General features: G+C 40.2%; 1 protein-coding gene across 1 annotated transcript in view; it reads left to right on the top strand.

Annotated features, from left to right (window-relative positions):
• The first annotated feature begins 3,719 nt into the window (after positions 1-3,719).
• Positions 3,720-20,624, top strand: part of STT3B (STT3 oligosaccharyltransferase complex catalytic subunit B) — a 98,480-nt gene continuing 81,575 nt past the window's right edge. Inside the window, exon 1 of the mRNA XM_065885001.1 lies at positions 3,720-4,413. Coding sequence (XP_065741073.1) covers positions 4,103-4,413 — 311 coding nt within the window. The 5' untranslated portion in view covers positions 3,720-4,102. The remainder of the gene's footprint in view (positions 4,414-20,624) is intronic.

Below are 20,624 nucleotides of genomic sequence, written 5' to 3'. Positions count from 1 at the left end.
CGGCTGGGCCCGTGAGCCATGGCCGTTGAGCCTGAGCGTCCGGAGCCTGTGCTCCGCAACGGGAGAGGCCACAGCAGTGAGAGGCCCGGGTACTGCAAAAAAAAAAAAAAAAAAAAAAAAGAATAACAGGATTTATGTCATGGAGTGTTCTGCCTATGTTTTCCTCTTACAGTTTAATAGTGTCTGGCCTTAAATTTAGGTCTTTAATCCATTTTGAGTTTATTTTGTGTATGGTGTTAGGGAGTGTTCTAATTTCATTCTTTTACATGTAGCTGTCCATTTTCCCAGCACCACTTATTGAAGGCTGTCTTTTCTCCACTGTATATTCTTGCCTCCTTTATCAAAGATAAGGTGACCATATGTGCATCACAGCAAGATCCTTTTTGACCCACCTTCTAGAGAAATGGAAATAAGGAAATGGGACCTAATGAAACTTAAAAGCTTTTGCACAGCAAAGGCAACCATAAACAAGACAACCCTCAGAATGGGAGAAAATATTTGCAAATGAAGCAACGGACAAAGGATTAATCTCCAAAATTTACAAGCAGCTCATGTAGCTCAGTATCAAAAATACAAACAACCCAATCCAAAAATGGGCAGAAGAACTAAATAGACATTTCTCCAAAGTAGATATACAGATTGCCAACAAACACATGAAATAATGCTCCACATCATTAATCATTAGAGAAATGCAAATCAAAACTACAATGAGGTATCACCTCACACCGGTCAGAATGGCCATCATCAAAAAATCTACAAACAATAAATGCTGGAGAGGGTGTGGAGAAAAGGGAACCCTCTTGCACTGTTGGTGGGAATGTAAATTGATAGAGCCGCTATGGAAAACAGTATGGAGTTTCCTTAAAAAACTAAAAATAGAACTACCATACGACCCAGCAATCCCACTACTGGGCATATACCCTGATAAAACCATAATTCAAAAAGAGTCATGTACCACAATGTTCATTGCAGCTCTATTTACAATAGCCAGGACATGGAAGCAACCTAAGTGTCCATCAACAGATGAATGGATAAAGAAGATGTAGCAGATATATACAATGGAATATTAGTCAACCATAAAAAGAAACCAAATTGAGTTATTTGTAGTGAGGTGGTTGGACTTGAGTCTGTCATACAGAGTGAAGTAAGTCAGAAAGAGAAAAACAAATACCATATGCTAACATATATATATGGAATCTAAAGAAAAAAATGGTTCTGAAGAACCTAAGGGCAGGACGTAGAGAATGGACTTGAGGACGCGCAGATGTAGAGAATGGACTTGAGGACGCGAGGAGTGGGAAGGGTAAGCTGGGAAGAAGTGAGAGAGTGGCATGGACATATATACACTACCAAATGTAAAATAGGAGCTAGTGGGAAGCAGCCGCATAGCACAGGGAGATCAGCTCAGTGCTTTGTGACCACCTAGAGGGGTGGGATAGGGAGGGTGGGAGGGAGGGAGATGCAAGAGGGAAGAGATATGGGAACATATGTATATGTATAACTGATTCACTTTGTTATAAAGCAGAAACTAACACACCATTGTGAAGCAATTATACTCCAAAAAAGATGTTAAATGGGGGGGGAAAGAAAAGAATAACAGGAGTTTTCCCTGCTGCTTTTACCCTCACGGCTACTCTGTATTTGCATATGTACCTTAACAAATTTTCAAAATATTTCCAGATAAGCGATCTAATTTGATATTAACAATTGACTCGAAGAGTAGAAATGGTAACCCATGCAGGTGACTTGTCCAATGTTACACGGCTAGTAAGCAAAACAGTGGGACTAGAACCAAGCTTTGTCACTTTTCAGACCAGGGCTCTGGCCATTAAACAACCAAAAAGGAAGCAAAAGAAGATAACGTACAACTTAATAGGCAGTATCTACACAAAAGGCAATAAAAGAGAGATATCCAAATAAAAATACAAAATAAGATTTATTTTAGGCTGATAGAACTTTGGTTCATGGAACACGGGCACAAGTTCTCTAAATGCTGGCATTTTAGCCTAGAAGGTTTGGGCTCTGACATAGAGCAAGTCACCTGGAATTCTGGTACAACAGGACTCAGTTAATATTCTATCATAATTCTCATTAAAATTTAGATGTTCAATAAATGTCGGCTATTAAATCATTAGTGGGAAAGTCTATTTCTGGAAACCTTTTCATCCTTTCCTTAATGAGATTATTTATTTTTGTAAGGAAATGAGAGAAAAGTTAATCACCTAGCAGGTTGAGTATGTAGCTGGGTCCAGTTGTTTCAAAGAGCAGCCGCTAACTAAGGCTACTTATTCATTTAGCTAACATTTTGAAAAGACCTACTATTTAAACACAACTTCTAGATGTGTTTACATTTTCTTTACTAAATTTTTTAATGACTTAATAATTGAATGCCTTTATAATATTACGCGAATACACGCTTTTAAGTTCAGATGTTATTTACCTAACAAAATGGACAATTTTACGTAAATATTAATTTACATGAAAAGTTAATCAAGTATTTACGGAGTGTTGATCATACTGAAAGCTCCGTGCCTTTCCTGGGGCTTGTATCAGAGCACTTCTAGTCTCTATATATTATATATAAATTTTTATTGAAATAAAGTTGATTACTCCACTTATATTTAAACTCATTTTGCTTTGAGTTTAGTTTACCGGGTAGCACTTTCTTTTGGGGGGCAGGGGACTGGGTAAAGGGGGAGAAAGGTGTAAAAATACAAACTAGACGTGCAAAAATTCGTGTACAGGGATCTGCAGTTCGCTATCACCTAACGAAGAGAGGATTGGGTAACAGCTTAAAGTCCACAGAAAGTTTCACTCGTCTGACGGAATGTATGCAACTGTTAACAATTTCCTACATTTCCCCACATTTCCAGTGAACAAACGTTATCTTTGCAATCAGGAAAATACAAGAAGCGAAAAAAGCCGGAGAAGCTCGCACTTCGCTTGTCCCACGAGGTCCTTCCCGAGCTAGGGGCTTGTTTGCCGGCTCCGACCAGTTCCCAGCGCCGGCAAACGTGCCCTCGCCCGGGACTTCGGAGGCAGGCCGCCTGGCGCAGCTCGCTGGGCTGGTCGTGGCGCGGCCGCTGGCTGGTGATTCGCTGCGCCGGGAGCGGGGAGCCCCAGGCGGCAGATCCCTACGCGCCAGACCCACGCGCGGGGCACTAGTACTGCGCGCCTGCGCGCCCGCGCGCCCGGTCACGTGATGGGCGCTCCGCGCAAAGCGGGTTAAAAGTCACGACCTCGGAGCGCCCGCGAGCGCCCGGCCAGTCGGCGCGGCGCTCCCTGCGTTCCCTAAACCGGTTCTTAAGGAGGCCGCCCGTCTGTCCTCGACCACCTCCCGCCCCCTTGGCCCGGCTCAGCTCAAAGCAACGCGCGGAGTCGCCTAGCGCCCCTCCTGGCCGCCAATACAGGCGCGAGAAACTGCGTCTTTCAACTGACAATGAAACAGTAACCGCGCAGCCAGGCCGCTCCGGGCGAACGAGCGCGAGGCCGGGAGGGGGAGGGGAGAACGGTGGGGGCCAAGCCCCGCCCCAGCTCGCGCTCCCATTGGCCGGCACCGCGGTTCTGGGCCCGCCCCCTAACGGACCTGTCGCATTGTGACAGGCGTAGGGGCCAGTTCCTGTTGGGTCGGGGGCGGAGTTAGAGGTAGCCTGAGCTCCGCCCGGACTCCGGGGGACTCCTCCTCCTGCTTCTCACGGCGGGGCGGGCGGCGGGTGTGGGGGGAATGTCATTGCTGCTCCGAGCCGTGGTGCCGCCTCCGTCTGCTCCTGCTCTTTCTCTGGCGCCCTCGTCCCGTCGGCTTTCGCCGCTGCCGCAACTGCACTGGGAAGACGGATGGCTAGAGGGGCGCAGGGGCCATCCGAGTTGAGAGAGCGGCGGTCGCGGCCGCTGCTGAAGCGGAGACTCCCCGCTGCCGCCTCCACCCCCCGTCCCCCGGCCTCGCGGCGCTAAGGGCAGGCGCGCGCGGCTCTCTTCCCTCCTTCTCCTCTTTCTTCCTCCTCCTCCTCCTCCTCCTCCGGGTCCCCGCCCAGCACCCCTCGGACCAGGAGGCGGCGGCGGCGGCGGCGGCGGCGCGGAGCGAGACCCGCCGCCGGGGCACAACATGGCGGAGCCCTCGGCCCCGGAGAGCAAGCACAAGTCGTCCCTCAACTCATCCCCGTGGAGCGGCCTCATGGCCCTGGGGAACAGCCGGCACGGCCACCACGGGCCCGGGGCCCAGTGCGCGCACAAGGCGGCGGGCGGCGCGGCACCGAAGCCGGCCCCCGCGGGGCTGTCCGGGGGGCTGTCGCAGCCGGCCGGCTGGCAGTCGCTGCTCTCCTTCACCATCCTCTTCCTGGCCTGGCTCGCTGGCTTCAGCTCGCGCCTCTTCGCCGTCATCCGCTTCGAAAGCATCATCCACGAGTTCGACCCGTGGTAAGTGCCCGCCGCCCCTCCCCCGCCGCGGGCCCGGGACCGGGACCGGCGCCTCCCTCCCCCCCCACCCCCCCGCGCTCTGCCCGGACCCGCCACTGGTCCCGAGCTCGGGCGCGCCCCCGCCTGCAAGCGAAGTTTCCCCCGCGCCGCTCGAGGCGGGGCGTCGGGGCCCAAGCGGGACCTTGACTCGGGTCGGGCGAGTCTGCAGACTCCCAGGAGGGCGAACGCTTTTCTTCGTAGCCGCCTCGGCCCGCGGAGCCCGACCCGCCGCGCCGGGCGGCGGACTACCCGCCTCCCCGCCCGCGGCTCTCGCCTGCACTCAGCTTCTCGCGCGCGTTTTCGGCCGGTTGGGATGGGCTCGCTCAGGGGGTGCCCTGTTGCAGTTGGAGGTGAGTCCAGATGTGCAGGAGTCTCGTCGGCGCAGCCTCGCGGTTGCACGCTTTTATCGTGTTTCTCTTGGCTCTCAGACGGGAAGGGCAAAAGCGAAGGAGTGAGGTGTTGGAGGAGAGGAAATAAGAACCCTAAAAGTGATCTGAAAGCTAGGGACGCTTATTTAATGTTAGATATTTTCAAGAGTGGCTTTATTTTCAAGCCTTTAAGTGCACTCTGCACCTCACCGGTCCACAATTATCTTGGGCTACTTTTTAGAGCAGGCTCATTACTCTGTGAGCCAAACTGTCACCCTCAGTATGTTATGCACAATATCCGAAAGCGTTGCATTAGTTCCTTCATTGGTCTTTGCAGGAAGGTTTGTGGATTAGAGAACAAACAGTACCATAGTGATGGGGAGCCCTGGATTGTAATACTGAAGTTTCACATGGTATCAGGGACTGACCAGAATGTTTTAGGAAATTACCACATAAAGAGCACTAGCTAATTTAGCTAACTTAATTGACTGGTCTGTGAATTATTTAGATAGGAAGAGTGCTTTATTTATTTTTTTTCCAACTTGACCAACCTGGGTTAAGTTTTCTTTGTTTTTTGTTTTAGCCCTAGTCTATGCCTTTTAAACTGACTTAATTCATCTTCTTGACCCATCACCCTTGAGTTCATCTTACTTCCTTATAATTAGGCCCAGCTAAACTTGAGGGTATTTTGTCATTGGAAGTACAGAGAGAGAGTCTTCTTGAGAGTTACTAAATATATGGATAATAAATATTTGGGGGAGTGAGTTACCCATATATTAAAATACCAATTGAAGTTCTGTTACAGATAGAAAAATTGGTAGTGCATCATCTGTTGAACACCAGAGGGGTCCACTTCTGGAGAATCCAATTTAGGTAGACAGTTAACAGCTGTGACATGCTTCCATGAAACGTTTCCTTTCCATTTTAGAGGTTTGATTTTTTTTAAAAAAACAACTTCTGTGTTACTTGGAATCACAGAAGAAAATAAATTACTGTGACGCTTATGAACTAGACAGAGTTTTCTTAGTCTTAGCTTTGAAACACATAAGCAAATTAGATAAAAATGAAATTGAAACCAGAAAATGAAAACTGCTAATGTTTTGCTGAACATGTAAAAAGAGAAAGTTGTGTTTTTTCAGTTTACAAGAGCAGAAGTGCATGGTTGACCAAACATTATGGGTAACAAAAATTGTGAATAATATTTCTGGAGAGTATAATTTTTATAAACAGAAGGCTGCATAATGTTTAGTAGTAACATTGAGGCTTAAATTAAGGATTGCAGAAAAATTCACAACTGAATGATGAGATGATTGATATTTTTCCTAATTTTGAAGGAAGATTAGAAATCTGCATCAGGTGAGCCAAAGAGTTTCTACTAAAATTGAGTATTATAATCATGAAAAGTCTTATCGGGTTGCTTCACAGATAAGTTTTTTTTTTTTTCAATATGGCAAAAAAATTAAAAGTTGATTTCTTCTCTAGTTTCAAGAATATGCTTGGAGAGTATAACCCTTTTTTACTCACACAAATATTTGTTTGCATCTTTCTGTGTATAAAACACATTTCAGAAACATCCTTTAGTAGAACGAATAACATTCTACATTCGAATTTTAATTCATATACTGTAAAGGTATATAAACCTCTTCAGTCTTAAAGACCTACTTAATGTAGGCTTTTGTTTATGTGTTTATGTTCATAATGTTAGGTAATTCTGACTAGTAGTAAATAGCCTTTTATAAAAATGAATTGTCCCTATCCTTTATTGTGAATGGAGATTTGCCAGTATAAATCTAATGTCTTAAGTATAATTCAGGTGACTTAATGAGAGAATTTTCAGTCAAAAAAAAAAAAATCCCGTGTTTGCTCACTTATGTTTTTCTTTTCATGTCTTTCAAAGATCTCAGTTAGGCCTCTTATTTTTATAATCCATTCCTGTTGAAAAATTTGAATTTTAAAAGTGGTTTTCCGTCAAAGCTACTAATAGTACCAGCACTTTGATTCTACAAGCATTCTAGTGTTATACTATCTTGGGAGTCTCTCAGATTACTGTTTTAACATGTAGTAGTAACATGAACCTTTAATAATGTTTAAATGTTCCTCTCAGGTTGTGTATCCACAAACCAATTTATTCTGGCTTTCCCTGATCCCTTTTTCTCATGTCTCTGTACTGGCTTCACTTCTGAAATCTTTTTAGTGAAAAGTTTACTTTCTCTGTTTGATTGTGAGTTATTTCTGTAAATTTTAACATTAGTACTTAAATTGCATAAGACTCTAGTTAGCTGCCAAAGGTGACTCATTGTCACAAAGTTATACTTGTTTTTTAAGTTTGTCATTCAAGTTATTTTATAAATTTTACCAGTTGTTATAAGGGTTGGTATGTGATGTTCAACAGTATTTATTGAATTTTAAAGTACACTGCACTTTTTTAGAACTTCGTCGCATTTTTGGTAATGATCTCCACCACTTCACTTTAGTGATTTCCTCCCTTATCAGTTGACTTGATCAGACATGAGGACACAGTTTGAGAATTTGTTGTCTGTACTTGGCAAACATTTGGTTGACCAACTAGTTTAACAGCACCTAATTTTATCTTCTTTTTATCTGGAGCAGAATGTAGTTCCTACTTATTTTTGTTGTAACTATTAATACTTTCATATTAACCAGGTGCTTTTCCCATAACCATTATCTTGTTAAATTGTGGTAGCTTTTCCCACAGAGACGATGGAAAAGCTCCCTATAAAAGAGTTGCATTTTTCCCTGCCTGCACAGGTTGTAGGGGGTTCTCCTTGGAGCCCTAGAAGGAGACTTCTCTGAGCTTTGAGTTCTGGCTGCAGTTAGCTGTAAAACGGCAGCAGATGCCTTTTTGCAGGGCAGAAAGCTGCAATTTAGAATTGAAAATTGGGATGCATTTTTTCATAGAAACTATGGTATAAATAGGTTAATTAGTACAAACATGTTTTCAAAGGAGTGATAAACCTTTGGAACATAAGCTGTTTGTAAGTTGGGGACTACTTCCTGTACTTTGAGGTCTCCATGTTTTTCTTCACTTTGCAGATGACAAAAAGAGGCTATTGACCTCAGTTCTGAAGAAGACAAAATGGGTAACAAAACAAATTTTAGCTCAGAAACATCCCTAAATCTTAAAAAGGCACTTTATGGAATCATTAGCAACAGCAGTCCAAATGCACTTCAGAATAGGTACAGTAAGTCCCTACATACGAACCTTCAAGTTGGGAACGTGCCCCTGTATGCCAGCTGTTATACTGTACTACTGTACTTTTCAAGGTACTGGACTGTAAGATTAAACATGTTTTCTTTATTTTTTGTGTTTGTTTTTTATGTATTATTTGTGCGAAAAGTATTATAAACCTATTACAGTACAGTACTATGTAGCTGATTGTGTTAGCTGGGTACCTAGGCTAACTTTGTTGGACTTAGGAACAAATTAGACTTACGTGCTGCTCTTGGAGGAACGAACTTGTTTGTTCATATGTAGGGGACTTACTGTATACTGTCACTGATTTCATTGTAATTTAAAACTTTTCTAGCCTTGAGCTCTTGAGATCATTCTATGTTGTAGGAACACTCAGGGAGGAGGTGAAAGGAGTGCCTTGAGCTGCTGGGTTGGATGATGGGATTGGACCTCCTCCCATTGAGTGAGTGTGGTGGCTCCTATAGGTAGTAATCCTGGGTTTCCTGAGGCGTGTCCTGGGGGAGTTAGGCTCTGTCAGCAACCACTTTGGAACGTTTTCTTGCTTTAGAGTATTCATAATTTGAGGGCTAACTTGAATAATACTGCACACCACATACTGCCATGAGTAGTTTGCATAAAGACAACATTGGTCCTAGAAACTTAGAATAAGGATTGCATTATAGGCTCTGACACAGTTATTATGAATATGAGGAAACTTAATAGTCTGCCTATGATCTGTCTGATTTTTATGCTCTCAATAAGTTTTGGGTGCTTTGGGGTATGAGAGAAAATGTTAAAAGTTCTCTTCATCGTGATATCTTATTAATCAGTGCATATGTGCTCTCAGAAATAACGGAAAGATTAATATTCTCCAGTGACTGAATCATATTTTTTTCCTCAATTTGTTTACTTTGCAAACTTAGTGCTATTAGAGAAAGACAATATTGCAGTTAACTTGAATTATAAAGCACCCTACAATTCAGTAGACCTGTATAATGCTAATTGTTATGAAAATTTTCAAGCATACAAAAAAGTTGAAAGATTTTTACAATGAACACTCATACTGAACATGTAGATTCTACGGTTAGTATTTACTTTATTTGCTTTATCGTATCTTTTTATCTGTCCATTACTGTTTTTAAATCTTACTTGTAGGATACCGATAGTGTACTGTTCACTGTAACGTAATGAATGTTATCTTTGTTCCTCGACTCCATGATAAAGAGGAGCTCTTATTTCTGGGTAGCATTTATTTTCTATAATACTTGAATATAATGAGTATAAATACTGTTTATATATCGTCTTTGGTTGGAGTGCAGGTTAGAACCAGATTCAATCATCCTAGGTTTTGGTTAGTAACTTACCTAACCTACATCATAAGTCATTGCATGAGCCCAAGTCTGTTAAATGACTGTTGAATCTGGTGTCTCAGGAGAAACTGAAGTTATTAGAAAGATATTGATGTTGGTTTTATTAGATTTAGTTTATGTGGAACTCCTAAACTCTTTTGAATTATTAGAAGCCTTTTATTGGTCAGCCTGTTGCTTACTGTGATGAGTCTTACGCTCTTTCTTTGCCATGTTTTATCCACATGGAATGCTTAATGGAGTTTTTGGGTTTTTTTTTTTTTTTTTTTTTTTTTTTTTTTTTGCGGGACGCGGGCCTCTCACTGTTGTGGCCTCTCCCGTTGCGGAGCACAGGCTCCGGACGCACAGGCTCAGCGGCCATGGCTCACGGGCACAGCTGCTCTGCGGCATGTGGGATCTTCCCTGACCGGGGCACGAACCCGTGTCCCCTGCATCGGCAGGCGGACTCTCAACCACTGCGCCACCAGGGAAGCCCTGCTTAATGGAGTTTTATGTATGATTGCAAAAGTGGCTTCTGTCAGTCCCTACAGTAAATAGGAAGATAGGAAAACATTTTCAAATAATGTAGGACCCACAACTATACTATATGGGCAAATTAATACTATTGAAAGGGAAAAAATGTAAATGGTTAACCTGCTACTCCATCTTCACTGCTTTATTTGCTTTACCTTATTCTGGTGGACATTTTTTGTTTTTAAACCTCTTACTCTTTTCTGAGAAGGTTTCTGTGTCCTTACTTTACCTTTTTCTTACATGAATAATTTCCAGGGATTTAGAAATTGATAGAAAGTGTCAATATCATAAGATTAAAAAAAAAATGGTTGTTAGGTCAGGGTTGGAAGAAATAGGAGCAACTGCTCGAGGCTCTCATGTTTTAGTATTGATAAATGTACGTTAACTGGCATTTGTAGACATTCCAGGAAACCTAACTACTATTTGGAGCTTTATTTCTTTGGAAAAGTGCTTTCATAGTTTTAAATGAAAGACATTTAAACATATTTTCGAGTATAACCTGTATGTAAGTTGGTGTCTTTGTTAGAGAAGTTTGTACTATTTTTAGGAAAACAAATTTCTAGAAAATTGTGACTGGTACTTGACCATATCATCTGTGACTTTTTTCTTTCTTTGGAACTTAGTGTTGCAGGGTAACTTTAACATGTGTTCTAAATAGTGGTAGATACTTAGTTTTTTACCTTGTCTTATAACTTGATTTTAGATCCTAGAATTGAAGAGATCAGGTAACATCTTTTATTTCTGTAGATAAAAATATTTCAATTCAGTATTCCTCTCAAGGATTGAATAATACAGGTCCACCAGTTCTCCAAAATCTATGTCTCAGCCTGTTCTACAAAATCTATGTCCTTTTTATTGCATTCTCTGCCTCCAGGGCAGGCTTAAATGAATGTGTCCTCCATTTAATTTAATGTTTTTTTAATCAGCGGCCCTGATTTAAGTCTTAACACATTGACCTATCAAAATGCCCTGGGCACAGTCCCTGCTCAAGCTAACCACACTCATTAGTTGGATGATGGCTAATTACTTTGTTTGTTTTGATGTAGGGAAGAGAGAAGAGTTGATGGTGGCTTAAAGTTGTTATACCTGAATGACTAGGGAATTTTCAGAGAGGGGCTTTTAAGGGAATAGCTGAATGAGAGGGAAAGATGATTGAATCCAGCTGCATGTTGTTTTCATTTACATTTGTCCGTAAAAAGTTCAGAGTAATGAGGTTGGAAATATTAAGCCATTTGAGTTAAGAGAATTGTGGGGTAGAAGTTAAACTTTTGGAGTAGACTCAGAATTCTATAGACTAAAGGACTTTTAGAGTATATGTTGGTTGGATTGGCTTGTTTTCTGGGTGAAGAAGCTGATTGCCAGAGTGGTGAAGTACTTTTTCTAAGGTGGTACAGTTGTGGCTTGGCTAGATTCTTTTCTATTTTCTTTGCACCTGTGTTTGCATTAGAGGAAGTTTTTGAGAAGTTGTTTGAAAATTGTTACTTCAGAAGATGAGGGGAAGTTAGTGTCTACCATTCACTTTATTTTTTTAGAGATAACTTTATTTAAAAAGTATTTATTTATTTGGCTGCATCAGGTCTTAGGTCATCAAATCCGTGGCGTGTGGGATCTTTGGTTGTGGCATGTGAACTCTTAGTTGTCATGTGGGATCTAGTTCCCTGACCAGGGATCGAACCCGGGCACCCTGCATTGGGAGCGAGGAGTATTATTAGCCAGTGGACCACCAGGGAAGTCCCTACCATTCACTTTATTCTTTTTTTTTTTTTTTTTTTTTGCGGTACATGGGCCTCTCACTGTTGTGGCCTCTCCCGTTGGGGAGCACAGGCTCCGGACGCGTAGGCTCAGCGGCCATGGCTCACGGGCCCAGCTGCTCCGTGGCATGTGGGATCTTCCTGGACTGGGGCACGAACCCATGTCCCCTGCATCGGCAGGCGGACTCTCAACCACTGCGCCACCAGGGAAGCCCCCTACCGTTCACTTTAAATTGACAGTGTGGGAGATGCTGGCAATTCAAGTTTAGTCTTGGAAACAGCTTTTGTGTGAAGTTGGGATTCTTTAGAACTAGTGATTTTAAAAACTGCATCAGTTATCTGTAATTTCCATAACTTAATAGTTTCCACAGTTTAACTTTTCAAACTTTTATTTTTTGACTTTTTTTTTCTTCATTCTTAATTTTTTCTTCATTCTTATCCCAAGGGAAATATTAATGCATAAAAACATAAAGAAATTTTGTTTCTCTTAGTAAAGTATTAGCGATTTGCTGATAACCAAGTTGGTAATGTTTCTTTTGGCGTTTCCTTTTAATATCTTTTTCATGCCTTAAAGGTTTATTAGCTATTCTCAGGTAAAGATTTTTCTTCATACTATGGGTGTTCTGTTCTTTAATGTTATCTAGCAAACTCTCCAACCTGCAAATGACTTCAAGTGAATTTGGTTTTTAAACTTAAATTATTGGACTTCTCTCTCTTTCTATAGATAGATGGATAGATAATACTACAGCACATACTGTTTCCTATACTATTTAAAAAATTAAAATATATTAATTCATAATTAATTTCTAAAGTGCCAGTATATGCGCAGCTGAAATTATTGTTTGTTGCTGGCCAGATGAGTGGAGTTGGTGAAAAGAATCATGCCTGGAAACTCACTTGTGACCATAATGCTTTCTTTTTTTTTATTGAGGTAGAGTCGACATATAACATTAGTTTCAGATATACAACATAATGACTTAATATTTGTATACATTTTGAAATGATCACCAGGGTAAGTCTAGTTAACATCTATCACCTTAACATAGTTACCCCTAATTTTTTTTTTCTTGTGATGAGAACTTTTTAGATCTACTCTCTTAGCAGTTCATTCTTATTCTTTATAACACCAGTAACTCCTGTAAAGAAAAATACACCCAGAAAAAAAAAAAAAAGAAAAATACACCCTATTTAAGAAGTTTCTATTGTTAAACTAAATTATACGATCTTGTGTAATCCACAGGAAAAATAATGGAGTACAGAGTTATTGGAAGGTAGCACTCTTGTAGTTTTTGAGTTATTCTTTGAAAATGTCTTAAATATTTACATAAGTGAGAAAAGAAATGTATTCTACAGAGGCTTTATATTAGTGAGAAGATGTTCAGTTTCAGCCTTTAAAAATTTTTTTCACTTATGGTGAAATATAACACATTCTGAAAAGTATTTAAACCTAATATACAGTGTAATTATAAAATAAACACCCATGTGACCATCACTCACGTAATCAAGAAAATTGCCATGACCTCAGAATTCTTGGTGTGTGCTTTGTCAATCCATCCCCTTCCACGCCACACACTTTACAATAATTACATTCTTGCTTTTTCCCCTAGGTGGTATAATTCTGAGTGCATTCCTAAGTAATATAATTTAGTTTTGCCTATTTAAAAACTTTAGAAAAACGCACTTGTGGCTTTTGTGTCTTGCTTTTTTTGCTCATCATTGTTTTTAAGATTCATCTTCACTGATCAAGGGTTGTTGAGTGTATGTGGATAATAAGGTTTAGCAATAATTTCATTAACCAGGCTTCTCACTCACTGAGGAGGTTGCCTGCTCTTTTGCAGCAGGAAGGAAGTATCTGTTAGAAAGAGAAGGCATCCTTGTCTTCACTTGAGATAAAAAGATTGTCTCATGGTTGAACACTGAGCTCTAATCAACCTTGTCTCTAGATAATCTTGACAAGTTTTTTAAAGGTACTAACTGGCCAGAGAGATGTAATCTTTCAACAGACACAGACTGCAAAGAAGAGGGTTGTTGCGGGGAGGAGACATCACTTTCAAGAGCCAAATGATAATCAAGTAATCATAAATGCAAAATTACTGGATTTTAAACTGTAGCTTTTACCAATTGTTGTTCGTTTTAAAGAATATATATTAAAATTTATGTAAGGAAAAGAGTTGCTGTAGTCAGTTCTTGAAAGAAAGAAGGAAAGAGAATATTGAAAGGGGATCTGAACTATAGGAATTTAGGAAAACCCTAAGACTGGACTGTTTAATGTATTGGTATTTTTGTAGAGGATTGTTGACCCTGGGTTGTGTGTGATTTTGTTTGTGTTGATATCATGGGCTCTTGAATAGCTTTCGTTTCTCTGAATGTTGTTTTTCCTGTTGCTTTCTTCCAATCTTCCTTGGCCACCACTTCTGTTCTTTTCCCATATTGTTACCGACCTGGGTTCTTCAATCAGTAGAAATTGATACGAGGCCTCTTTAATCAGTAGATATGGGTTCAAGGCCAGACCCAGATGAGGAATTCAGGCAAGACTTTACTGGGACTTGTGCTGCAGCAGGAGGGAGCAGAAATAAGTAACGGGATCCCTTGCTTGCTCCCTGAGCGGGAGCTTGCTCCTCCTTGCTCCCCGAGCTGGCCCCTTAGGGGTGACGGTAGTGTTGACTGGGGTCGGGCCAGAGGGGTGGCTTAGGGGGTCTTCCTACCCCCTTGGTGATGCTGTGTGCAGGGATTATTCGCAGTACCTGATTTTGGTCCTGGCACCTCAGAAAGGGCAGCTGGGTTTTGGCTGTTTTGTATCATGTTGTTCATAATTGGCCCCAACTGAGTATGCACACGTTATTTTTAGTCCTTTACAGTTTCTTTGTATTCTGTTGCTCCAGGAGATGTTTGTCCAGGTGCAAGCACTGCAGTAAAGGGTCCCAGCCTGTCTCAATATCTTTATTGATTTAGTAGTTGTCTTAGTCTTCAGGAAGAATAGGAGAGGTGTGATAGTAGTAGGATCCTTTCAGAAACTGTCTTGAGGGGATAAAAAGTTGTATTCAAAGAATGGTAAAAGGTCATTGATCTTTAGGTAGGAACTTAGAATCTATTAGGATATGAGAATTCGTCATTATATATTAGCACGTGATTTAAAGATACTATTGGAAACGTGATTCCAGCTTATGAGCTTTTAATTAGAAAGCAGTTCTTAAGTGAAATAAACATGAATGCTTCTAATGCATTTCTATCTATTGGTCAGAATGATTTTGATCAAATTGGTTGGTGTTTTTCTGCTGTGCATTACTATGGAACCCATGCTACTTGAATGGATAACCGTTGATTTCGTTTGTGAACAAATAAAAGACTGTATGGTTGGTTCATTATTAGTTGAAGAAGAATTTAAATCTAGGACTGTCTTTCTTCAAACTTCCAATGTAGTCCATCAATATTTCTAAAGAATTCAAACTTAAAATTTAAATCAAGTATCATAAGGAAGATATACTTATTACCCTTTCTCCCCCAAATCCACATGCCAGAGAGAAACTTTGAATTAGGCTCTGTTTGGATAATGGTCCAACTTAATGATTTAAGCTATTTTAACACCCCTAGTATTACTCTTGTGTGACTTCTTCAGGGAAGTAGAGATATTTTTCTGAAATGTATTAACTATTAGGAAACATGCCCAGCATATTTCTTTCAGAAATAACAATCCAGTATAGCTTATCTGCTTTACGTGAGGTATAGGTACAAGTTTTATTAATCCCAGTATAAAGTAGACTTACTTCAGTTAAATTTTATGACTGTTCATTTAACTAAATAGGCCAGAGCCATTTTGAAGAAGATTCTAACACGTGTAAGGTAAAAACACTCAAGGAGACTAAGTTATTATTTGTTCTTTGCCTAAATTGGCGTTCTTTGCCTAAATTGGCAAGATACTGTTGTGGTGATATGGTGCTCATTTCCCCCTCTAATGAAAAATAATAACAACAGTTTATTGTTACTGTTACTATAGAAAGACAAACGGAAGATCCTCAAGAAAATTTTCTTCCCAGAATAACTACATTATATTGGGAACTTAGTGAGTGTCCAATTTATATTAACATGGATCCTTTATCCTTAATGATAACCACATTTTATGTTTTGGTGATGATAGTAATAGTACAGGAAGTGCTTATTGTGTAATACCTTGATAAACCTTGGACTTGACTGTGCTGTTGGGAAAATCATATGTGTAGTTGGGATGTTGTGATTTTTAATAGGAAGTACATATTTGGTCTAAATCCCTCTTGGAGTTTCCTAAATGTTGAGAGCTTTAAATGTGTCTTTTGTTATGTTAATGAGTGACTTTTGGAAAGCCCCTGGGTCACCTAAGGATGGGAGATGGTTGCCAGTGGAGCCAACCCCAGTTATTAGAGGGTTGGAGATTTCAGTCCCACTCCCTGACCTCTGGGGAGGGGAGAGGAGCTGGAGGTGATTTAATCACTGGAATCACCAGTGGCTAATAATTTAATCAATCATGACTATGTAATGGAGTCTCCATAAAAACCAAAAGGATCAGAGTTTGGAGAGCTTCTAGGTTGGTGAACATGTGGAGATTGAGAGAGAGTGGTGGGTTCGGAGAGGGCATGGAAGCTCCGCACCCCTTCCCACATACCATGTCTTCCATCTGGCTGTTCCTGATACCCTTTTATAATAAAACGGTGATCTACTTAACAAAATATTTCTTTGAATTTTGTGAGCTAGTATATTAATCCAACCCAAGGGGTTCTTGGACCTCCCATCTGTAGCCAGTTGGTTAGAAGCACAGGTGACAACGTGGACTTCTGATTGGCATCTGAAGTTGATGGGGTGCACAGTCTTGCAGGACTGAGCCCTTAACCTGTGGGATCTGATGCTCTCTCCAGGTAGATAGTGTCAGTTGAATTGTAGAACATGCAGATGGTGTCAGAGAATTGCTTGGTGGTGTTGAAAAACACCACCCACCCCCAGCCCCTACACACACACTAGAATTGCTATGGTGAACCTCTTATAGTGAACATCAAAATCTTGCTCTCAATAAAAGTGTCATTTTAATCTTAAGAAGGAAAGAGTTGAAGAAAGGAGGTGATAATGCTTATAGAAGTAGTTTATGTGAGCATCAGTGATTGCCATCGGCAATTGAGAGATTGTTAGTTGGATAGATGGATACCTTAGGAAGAACTTTAAGGGAGGGAGATTTTAGTTACAGAAGTATTTCTTCCAAATACAAACAACTCTTGAGTAAAAGCTCTGTCACAAGTTTTAACTCACTAGTTAAGGAACATTGAATAAGAAAAGACAGACAAGTTAATATCCAATAACCATATGAATGGTAAAAGTTCCAGTGTTGTTAACTTTTGAGATGATAAAAGGAAAAATATATCAGCAACCGAAGTAAAATTCACAAGCTGGCGTTTTGTTTGAACATGAGAAATAATATCTTGATGTGGAAGAATAGAAATGATCATTGTATACACAGGCACTAGTTAGAATATACTAAATCATACAAATGATGAGTTTGGGTGGGATTAGATGAATGATCCATTTAGTTTCTTGGCTCTTAACTTTATGATAATAGGTAATTTATATGGAAATTAAGCAACATTTTAGGAAGCCATCCCAGCTCTGATCTCATTTAAACTTTACCATAAGAGGTTAAAGGATACTAAATAAAAATACTCACTAGGGATGAAATAAGTTGCTTGTCTCCATTAAAGTGTCTGCAGTGGAAATAGTTTTGTCTATGTCTAGTCATTGGGAGGATCATTGAATATTGTAGATCTTAAGAGTTAAGTAAACCAAGATATATATTTATCTTCTTTTACTATGGATTGAGCTCTAACAAAATGACTAATCAGCTCTTTAATTATACTATTATTCCATGTAATAATAGCAGCATTCCTGTGAGTCCTAAACCTGATGTGCTGTAATGATCTCACAAGATGTTTTTGCTTAAAAATGTTTTTTTTTTAGCCTTCATCCATTAGTGTGCCTTTAAAAAAAATCTGTTATAGTGAGTAGGGTTTGTTGAATAAATTGACAATTAAACTATTGAATATGTTAAATTTAAAAATTTAATAAACTTGCTTCATGGAAGTTTAATTTCAATCTTAATATTTTTATTCTAGTTAGCTAAAGAAGACTTTTGTTTTAATATGCTAAGCAGCTTTCTGACACTTGAAAGAACAGGATAATGAAACAATGAACAGCAGATGAACTGTAATCTTAAAACTGTAAAAGGACTTCCCTGGTGGCACAGTGGTTAAGAATCTGCCTGCCAGTGCAGGGGACACAGGTTCGATCCCTCGTCCGGGAAGATCCCATGTGCTGTGGAGCAACTAAGCCCATGTGCCACAACTACTGAGCCCACGCACCACAACTAGTGAAGCCTGTGTGCCTAGAGGCCATGCTCCGCTACAAGAGAAGCCACTTCAATGAGAAGAAGCCTGTGCACCACAACGAAGAGCTGCCCCCACTCACAGCAACTAGAGAAAGCCCGCGCTCAGCAACAAAGACCCAATGCAGCCAAAAATTAATTAATTAAAAAAAAAAAACTGTGTAAAGCCCAGTCATTTGTTCAAAGTAGAAAAAGGACTTGAGGCGCAACTAAAATCTTTTTAAATATAAGGATATTTTATGAAGGTTGTTAAAAATGAGTCAGTCACTTCATTAGAAAGGGAGATCTTTTCTCCCAAGATACTTTATTTTGGTTGTTAAAATAATTTACTGCATTTAAATGAAGTATGATATAAACAATTTAAAACAACAACAAAAAAAGATTTTCCTTCTGAAATAATCATTTAGACTTTTAAAAAGTGTGTAATAAGTTTTGGATGTCATAATTGTGCGATATGAATTGGCCACAATATTATAAATAAAATTTTTGTAAATCAAACTATATTGAGAATGCAACTTGCATATAAAAGAATGTATCAATATATACCCATATATGTAATTATGAACATAATGATAAACACCTGTGAAACCCTTACCCAACTATAGAAATAAAACATTATCAATTTCATATCTATTCATGTTGCTTCTCTAGCCCATCCTCCTGGTTTTCCTCTTTGCACTAGGAAACAATCATCCTGAGTTCTATTTAACATTTCCTTTGGGGAAAAGAAAAACAGTTCATGTATGTATTTCTAGACAGTATATTCCTAAGTTTTGCTTTGTTTGGAGCTTTAAAAAATAGTATCCTACATATAAGCTTCTCTGACTTGCATTTTTACATTTTCTAGTTGATTAACATTTGGGTTTCCTGTTTTTTGCTTTTATGAATAAATAATGCTACTGTGAGCATTAAAAACTATATATTCTGATGCATATGTGTACATGTTTGCTAGGGTATATACCTGGGGTGGGGGGGCTGCTAGGACTGCCTCACAGCGTGGTGGCTGGGTTCAAAGAAAGAGTGGCCCGAGAGAGGAAGTTGCCAGGCCAATCTCTGAGTCAAGGGAGAAGATGCATATACCAGTAGGGACAATTGTTTTGGGCCATCTTAGGACACTGGCTACCACAGTGTATTTATCATTTTTATCTCCTCTTCTGTAAAATATCTGTTATGTCTTTGGTCAGTTTTTTTACTGGGTTGTTTTGTATTTTGGTGTGTGAGGGGGAGGTGATACTAAGTCTAGGTTAAAATTGTTGCAAATCTTGCTGCATTTTGTGGCTTATTGGTCCTTAAGCAGTCCTGTGAGATAGATATTTTATTACCCCCATTTTACAGATGAGAAGAGTCAGTACTGCTTAGTATGTTAAGAAAGTAGGCCTTTAAGTCAGCCAGACTCAGGGGATATTTTTGGTATAAAGAATAGCATATGCGGGCTTCCCTGGTGGTGCAGTGGTTGAGGGTCCGCCTGCCAATGCAGGGGACACGCGTTCGTGCCCCGGTCCGGGAAGATCCCACATGCCGCGGAGCGGCTGGGCCCGTGAGCCATGGCCGCTGAGCCTGCGCATCCGGAGCCTGTGCTCTGTAACGGGAGAGGCCACAACAGTGAGAGGCCCGCATACAGCAAAAAAAAAAAAAAAAGAAAAGAATAGCATATGCAAACATGTACAATTATGAAATGGCATGATGAAATGACATCAATCTGCTTGTTACACCTCACCCCCCCCCCCAAAAAAAAAGATTGACGCTTGGAAAAATTTACAGGTTTTAAAAATTCATTTGTGGTCAATTATAATGTTTTAGATAAAGTTTGGCTTTTGTTAGGAAACAGGCCTGGTGATGCCAGAGTGACGGAGCTGGAACCAGTACATTCAGGTCCAAGTTCTCTAGTCTTGCTGCCTTCCCCAGTCCTCACTTTTCTTCCTCTAAATTATTCAGTTGGATCATTCATTCACGATCTGCCAGTACATTTCAAACACTTGTGTTGATAGCCAAACTAGTTCTGCACTCAGTCTCTCACTTTAAGGGTTTGCTGGAGTTCTCAGAACACAGTGGAAAGGAATTGGCTGATATTGGAGATTTCCTTGACTAACCCTACTTAAAAAGTTTATCATGAAAATTAAGATTCATAAGTGTTGTGGTAAGAATGTTTAATAATAATTCTAATAAAGCTATTCACAATATTCAAATATTTGCCATATGTACTTTAAAAAGAACGCTGTAGGCACGCATCAAGCGCAGCTGAGTTGCTTTAAAACTGAAAATGCCACAGAGCAATTCTGAATTCTACAATGTAAGACTTTGAATAAAATGAGGCAAGTTTCTCTCATGCCTGAGCAAATGCACAGTATACAGAAATAAACTTGTAGACACTTCTTCCCAACCCTCAAATTTAGGGAAATTGTTCTTTGTACAAGTCCAGTTTCTGATCATTACAGTTCTATATGTTGAAGACAGACACCTCAGTACAGCTCTCCAGTGTAAAAGCAATGCTTCAGGCAGCATGACTTACTTTCATGTCACTTCAGGTTTCTTGGGTCCAAGATTCAAAGGCGGAAATGAAAGTGATAATAGTAGTTGTACGTA

The sequence above is a fragment of the Phocoena phocoena genome, chromosome 10 (genome assembly GCF_963924675.1).
Source record: "Phocoena phocoena chromosome 10, mPhoPho1.1, whole genome shotgun sequence".
NCBI lineage: Eukaryota > Metazoa > Chordata > Mammalia > Artiodactyla > Phocoenidae > Phocoena > Phocoena phocoena.
The sequence above is the reverse complement of the archived record's forward strand: the minus strand, read 5'-3'. Positions and strand labels throughout refer to the sequence as shown.